We start from the raw sequence: 7,339 nt of genomic DNA, 5'->3' as shown, positions 1-7,339 counted from the left end.
CCCTTTGTCCTCTCTATCGACCTCCTCGAAGTCTTTTCATTTTTTTTTTTTTTGAAGACCTCCTCGAAGTCTTTGATCGTGCTGTCTCTGTCGGTTATTTTCTACAAGGCCAACGGTACTCTGCTCACCTGAGATCCGGTTCACGATCGAGATTCCGGTCTCTCCGCCTCCAAACTTCGGCTCTCGAATTTGCTCCGTCGACCGCCTCCGGTTCAAATGCCCGCAAGTAAACCGCTTTCTCTGCAGTTAGTCAATTTTTTATTTTTCGGTAGCTGAGCACGATGCAATCAGGTACGTAGGCCACTGAGCTTGTTCGCAAATACCCAGAAACAAAAAACTAAACTACAATTTTTATAATTTTTATCGAATTTTGAGTACGAAAATGCTAGATCATGTAAAAGATTGAAAATTTTCCGATCCCCTTCGTGTTTATTTGGGTTCTAATCAGGGACATTTGGTTCTGCTTGCAGTTTGTTTAAAGTTTTCTTATGCATCAAAATGTGTAATTAAATTAGTGTTAATTAACAAGCATCAAAATTTGAACTTTTTGTTGGTGAATTTCTCCCTGCATGAAGTAATTCCAACGTTATGCGACCGTGATTGATTTATCTTTGATTTATTAATCTATTTTATAACAATTTTAAGTCTTTCCTGCTACAAACAACAATTTCATAACAATATCAGTGATCTCAAATTTGTATTTGTCTTGTCAATTGAAAACTGTTTGATATTTTCTATGTCATTTGATGTCTCAGGATATAACATAAATGATCTGTTTCAAGAAGCGCAAACCCGTTGGCTGAAGCCAGCTGAAGTGCTCTTCATATTGCAGAACCATGAAAAGTACAAGATCGCACCCCAACCCCCGCAACAGCCTAGTAGTATGTCTCCTGTTTGCTCTTCTTATTGTATTGTAATGTCATGGCTTATTGGCATTGTTGCTTCCATTAGATTTGGAATCCCATTTATTCTTACGTCTTTTTCTTTTGGATTTTGCGACAGGTGGATCTTTATTCCTTTTTAACAAGAGGATCCTTCGTTTCTTTCGTAGAGACGGGCACAATTGGCGTAAAAAGAAGGATGGGAGAACCGTAGGTGAAGCACATGAGCGACTTAAGGTTCGTTAAAGCAATCTATTCAGTTACATTGAAGCTTTCTTTTGTGAAAAGGTCTGTCCTTATAACACATGACAATTATTTGTTTTCTCGGGTATTTATAAAATGATAAACTTTATCTGTTTGAAATCTTTGGATGGTTCAGCGTTCCGATGGAAATAGTTTTCTAGTCTGCAAAACTTCGTGCTTAATTTTGCTCTGTTTGTATTGTTGCACTAAGCTAATGTTGTTTGTACTACTGAGGCCAGTGTAGTCCTATATTTCAGCTTGAGTAACCAAGTTTTGTATGCATAGGTTGGAAATGTTGAAACGTTAAATTGTTATTACGCACATGGAGAGGACAACCCAAGTTTTCAAAGACGTAGCTATTGGATGCTAGATCCGTGAGTACCCTTGCAATTATTGTCAAGTGCATTTCCCTGAAGAGATATTTCACAAATTAGAATTTCTTTGGCAGGGCATATGAGCATATTGTACTTGTGCATTATAGAGAAACTAATGAGGTGAGTCTTCAGAACCTGATTATAAACCAGGCATATCTCACTACTCCTTTTCACATGAATTCGCTCTCTCTCCCTCTCCTCACCACCCCTTTCCCACCGGGTTGTGTTAATTTTTTATACAATGATGCATTTCAGGGCAATCCGAGTACTGGATCTTTCGTACAATCACCAGTATCTTCTTCCTTTAGCCACAGTCCAAGCTCTAATACTACTCCCACAGTTAGTGATTTACATGAACCTAATCAGAATCTATCCAGTCCAGGTTCACTAGAAGTTAGTTCAGATATAGTCAACAAAAATCGAAGGGGGAACCTAGAAAATTTATATGGAATGGGGGAGTTGGATAGTTCGACTAAGTTTGATGTTAATCAAGCTTTGCGACAGCTTGAAGAGCAGTTAAGCTTAAATGAGGACAGCTTTGAAGGATTTATGGACGACAATCCAAATGCTTCAGATATCCTGGATTATACTGATATCACCAATAAGGATCAGTTTGCTGCCTTCAATGAACCCAGATATGTTGTGCACGAACAGTTCTGCAGTGAACCTGCTCAGATGCAAGGTAATGCAGACTATAGTGGTGAGAACTGTAAAATCATTGACCATGAATTCAGAGATGGAAACAAAGAATCTGCTACTTGGAAAGAGTTTCTGGATCCACGGAAGAATTCATCAGTCCTAAAGTCGGAGGAGAAATCTTTATATACATTGGACAGCAATGTGAGTGTTGCTAAAACTTTTTTTACTGCCCACTGTTATTACACCTTTGCTTGGATGAATTTGTTGATAGCTTTTGGCCACTTTGCTTGTCTTTTATGCATACACTGGTCCCTTTTGTCTAAGATGGCAATGACCTTTTTATGTTAGTTGTACCTTTAAGCTACCGAGCCATCAATTCATTGTTTTTTTCCCAATCGAAACAGGAAAACTCGCTGTCTTCCTTGAGGAGTGGACCAACTGCAGTGCAGGAGCATCATCAATGGCTAAATTCCAATGAAAATATTGTTGACAATGGTATGATATCCTTTTCTCGTTATGAAAATCGCTTTAACACTTCATTTAGCGCTTATTGAGTATTTTTCAGACTCTAACAACCTTCACATGTAACCAGATTCTTTGCCACTGCCTCTAGAAGTTGACAGATCCAAGCTGTATCCATATGATTTTGTGTCTGGAACACATCCAGACTATTATACACAGTTATTTGAGCAAGGCCAGATAGGATCTCTTGATTCTGATATCAGTTTGACTGTTGCACAAAATCAAAAGTTCACTATTCGGGAAATATCTCCAGAGTGGGGTTATGCCACTGAAGCTACAAAGGTATGATTGTTCTCGGTTTTATCATACCAGCTAGCAAATACTTTCTACCAGGTGCATCTAATGCTTCAAAACTAAAGTTTGAGTTATAGGCCCAGAACTCGATGACCCATTATCCGAGTTACCAATACAAGTGTCTATGAAAGCCCTTTCAAACACCAAATATCCTCAACTCTATAAACTTAACTTGACATTTTAATCTTACATTTTCCAAAGAAAATAAAGAGTTCGTATACTGTTAATTTGGATTTTAAATGCATCCCATCTAAACAGCCAGTCACTGTGATCTTTGTTTTGTTCAGTTGTTATGGTGCTAAGTTTCCAACAGTGCATAACCCACTAGGTTTCAGTTTTCTATTTTATAACAAAGTTCTAACATCATACATTCTCCTTTGGATATTTTATTTTTTTCAAATTACTTAAAACCAACTTTGCTAGATGCAGGTCGTCATTATTGGATCTTTTCTGTGTGATCCATCAGAATCTGCATGGACTTGTATGTTTGGTGATGTCGAAGTCCCTGCTCAGATCATTCAGGAAGGTGTAATCCGTTGTGAAGCTCCTCCTCACCTTCCTAGGAAGGTGACTGTCTGCATTACTGCTGGAAATCGGGTGTCTTGCAGTGAAGTCAGGGAATTTGATTATCGAGTTAAGAGCAGTAGCTGTACTCACAATAATTCACCTCCACAAGAAGCTGCTAAGAGTGCTGAAGAGCTGTTATTACTAGTCAGATTTGTTCAGTTGCTCATGGATGATTCATCAATACAGAAAAGGGAAAGTGTCGGATCTGAGTCCCTGAGGAAATTGAAAGCTGACGATGATTCATGGAGTAGTATCATTGAAGCCTTGTTACTCGGCAGTGGAAGTTCATCTAGTACCATATATTGGCTTCTGGAAGAGCTACTGAAAGACAAGTTGCAGCAATGGCTTTCTTCCAGATCCCATGAATTTGACCAGAATGGTTGTTCCTTGTCCAAGAAAGAGCAAGTGATAATACACATGGTTGCTGGTTTGGGGTTTGCATGGGCCTTAAACCCGATACTAAATTGTGGAGTCAATATAAACTTCCGCGACATAAACGGATGGACTGCTCTACATTGGACTGCTCGTTTTGGAAGGTAATGAAACTTTCCTTTTCTCTGAGTATTAGCAAAGGGGTGATGCACATGGGTTGTCATCGGTATTATTAGTTTGGATTTGTTTTTGTTTAAGATTAAGGTTGATTACTAAGCATAACTTTTGGATTTGTCTAATCTCATATAGGCTAGCTCTTGTTGTGGATCATTGAAACTTTCTTATTCTTAACAGGGAAAAGATGGCTGCCGTACTTTTAGCTTCTGGTGCATCAGCTGGAGCGGTGACAGATCCCAGTTCCCAAGATCCAGTTGGCAAAACTGCGGCATCTATTGCAGCAACCAATGGGCATAAGGGACTAGCAGGTTATCTTTCAGAGCTGTCACTGACTAGCCATCTGTCATCCCTTATGCTGGAAGAAAGTGAGTTTTCCAAAGGTTCAGCTGAGTTTGAAGCAGAATTAACAGTAAACAGCATCTCAAATAGAAGCCTTGAGGGCAGTGAGGATCAGGTGTCACTTAAAAACACCTTGGCTGCAGTCCGGAATGCAGCTCAGGCTGCAGCACGCATACAGTCTGCTTTCCGGGCGCATTCTTTCAGAAAACGGCAACATGAAGAAGCTGGTGTTAGTATAGATGACTATGGTATCAGTTCAGATGACATTCAAGGGCTTTCAGCGTTGTCAAAGCTAACCTTTCGCAATCCGCGTGATTACAATTCAGCTGCAATATCTATTCAAAAGAAATATCGAGGGTATAAAGGCCGAAAAGATTTCCTCACTCTCCGCCAGAAAGTCGTGAAGATACAGGTACCTCACCTTTTGGACTCAGGAATACAATTCATATGCAAAAGAAGTCGTTGCCTTTTTTACCTTTTTCATTTTAACGAAATGCAACACACGCATATAAGTTCAGAATGTTGATGTTTTTCTAGTTAGTAAAATGATTTACATTTTTCTCTTGGCAGGCGTATGTGCGAGGTTATCAGGTGAGGAAGCACTACAAGGTAATTTGCTGGGCTGTTGGAATTTTGGACAAGGTTGTACTTAGGTGGCGAAGGAAAGGAGTTGGTTTGCGTGGCTTTCGGCAGGAGACAAAGTCGAGAGACAGTGAAGATGAAGATATTCTCAAGGTGTTCCGCAAACAGAAAGTCAATGTAGCCGTTGACGAGGCTGTCTCGCGTGTGTTGTCCATGGTCGAGTCTCCAGAGGCACGCCAGCAATATCATCGCATGCTGACACGGCACCATCAAGCTAAGGTAAGAAAACAAGCAACAAATCGTTGGTGAGGGAACATTCCGTGGACTTGAATTTAGCTAATCGCAGAAGAACATATGTTTCGCTTGCAGGCTGAACTAGGAGGTACTAGCCGCGAAGGTGCTGAAGCAGATGCACCAAATTCCGGTGGCGATAACTTGAACGTAGACGACACTGATATGTACCTATTCACATAGAAGCAAGCAGCATCTGATGATTCCAACTTAAGTAACTTTATTTGGTTGATGAAAATCTTACTGATAAATGGTAGACGTTTTATGGGTTCTGACTTCTGAGTTTGTACATGACGATCCCATCTGACCTGGGTTATGTAAAGGGATGTTTGTTTGATGAATCATGAGCATATGTTTTGAAATATATGTTGTTGATGTAAATGCTCCGACCGACATTTGTCATTTGTTGATTCGGCCTACGCTCCTCTCTCTTGAGAGGAAAACTTACATGCGCCGGAATAATTCGATGTTACTGTTAGCCTATAGTTACTCGAGCCAAATACCTAAACGATACTATCGTGACACATGTGCATAGTTGTGAGCACTTTTTTGCTATGAGGTTTAAGACCTTGTGCAATGATGTAGATTAAAGCTTAAAAATTTAATCTACAGAATTTTAAGCCATAATTTAGAAATTGTTAAATCCCAAGTTGTTACAGAGTGCTTTAGTCTAATTTACTTCAGTAAATTTTTTAAAAATAAATTTTACTTAGATTTTCATTATTTATATTTTATGAACTTTTTAATTTATAAATATTTAAATTTTAAAAAACAATAAAAAATTACACAGCATAAATCATTCTTAAACACAATTTCACGCACATATGCACCGCATAAAACATTAAAGTCATGAAAATGAAAATTAGGTTCAACTCATTTGTTAGTTTCAACTGTACATAAGTATTTATAGATTTTTTGGGTAAAAATTGATTTAAATATTTTATTTAATTGGTTTAGCTGCTAGATTTAATTTTGGATCATTAATTTTTATTGGGTAAATTATATTTTACCCCTTTAAATTTGAGGTCGATTTCAATTCCTTACAACATCTTTAAAACATTTCAATTTCATACATTGACTTATCATTGTATTTCAGTTTCATACATCCGTTAAAAAATCCGTTAAGTGATGATATGATGCTGACATGGCTATCAAATTTATGCCACATGGCAAACAAATTTTTTTTTTATACATTTAAAATATTATAATAATTTATCCTATATAAAAATAAAAAACCAAAACAAAACCCATACCCAGAAAACCCATCCCCCCTCCCGACCCACATCCGTTCCCCTTCCCTACAACCCAAACCCCCCATCCCACCCCACCCCACCCCCACCTCCACCTCCCCCGCAACCCACCCCACCCCATCCCCACCTCTCTCGCAAGCCCCCCATGTGAGTTTGAATTTTTACAGATGGTGGCGCGCGGTGGAGGAGACGATGAGGGGATATAGCGGAGAGGCTGCACGTACTGAAAGGACGATTTTTTTTTCGAGGAGTCGTTCCAAAGCTGCAGTAATTACGTCAGTACGCTAAGGCAGACGCCGGGCCGGTTCGTGGATCAGGTCCTGACTCGGTCGGCAGACAGCACGAAGCTGGTGGAGATGAAGGCGCGAAGTCATAACGAGATGAAGAAGACGCTCAACTGGTGGGACCTCATTTGGTTTGGACTTCGCGTTGTCATCGGTGCCGGAATATTAGTGCTCACCGGACTGGAGGTCAAAAATCACGCGGGCCCTGTCATCGTGCTGTTGTACGTCGTCTCGGGGGAGGTGGGGGTGGGGTGGTGGGGTGGGGGGTTTAGGTTGGGGAAGGGAGGTGGTCGGGGAGGTGGGGGGGATGGGTTTTCTGGGTTTGTGTTATGTTTTTATTTTTTTTTATTTTTTTTAATAGGGTAAATTATTATAATATTTTAAAGGTATAAAAAAATACTTTTTTTTGCGCGTGTCATAGATTTGGCAGTCACTTCATCACTTAATAAATTTTCTAATAGACATATGAAATTGAAATAAAATGATGGATTTGGATCCTAGGGATCAACGCACGTGATCAAAAA

The 7,339-nt window shown here is 39.5% G+C and overlaps 1 protein-coding gene across 1 annotated transcript; it reads left to right on the top strand.

The window, feature by feature from the left end:
• On the top strand, positions 1–5,740 carry LOC137731983 (calmodulin-binding transcription activator 4-like). Its single transcript, XM_068471256.1, has 12 exons — positions 1–291; positions 756–881; positions 1,003–1,118; positions 1,410–1,498; positions 1,573–1,618; positions 1,754–2,338; positions 2,542–2,632; positions 2,730–2,941; positions 3,383–4,056; positions 4,247–4,820; positions 4,979–5,269; positions 5,360–5,740. Exons 1-12 carry the CDS (start codon positions 282–284, stop codon positions 5,462–5,464), a joined length of 2,919 nt encoding a protein of 972 aa, XP_068327357.1. The 5' UTR covers positions 1–281; the 3' UTR covers positions 5,465–5,740.
• The last annotated feature ends 1,599 nt before the right edge of the window (positions 5,741–7,339 follow it).

Source organism: Pyrus communis, chromosome 4 (assembly GCF_963583255.1).
Source record: "Pyrus communis chromosome 4, drPyrComm1.1, whole genome shotgun sequence".
In the NCBI taxonomy this organism is placed as follows: Eukaryota; Viridiplantae; Streptophyta; class Magnoliopsida; order Rosales; family Rosaceae; genus Pyrus; species Pyrus communis.
The sequence above is the reverse complement of the archived record's forward strand: the minus strand, read 5'-3'. Positions and strand labels throughout refer to the sequence as shown.

Excerpts from the sequence above, each read along its gene's own strand:
- LOC137731983 (XM_068471256.1), top strand. Across the intron at positions 1,499-1,572 it reads AGCTATTGGATGCTAGATCC|GGCATATGAGCATATTGTAC; the intron begins GTGAGTACCCTT and ends TTTCTTTGGCAG. Across the intron at positions 4,821-4,978 it reads AGAAAGTCGTGAAGATACAG|GCGTATGTGCGAGGTTATCA; the intron begins GTACCTCACCTT and ends TTCTCTTGGCAG.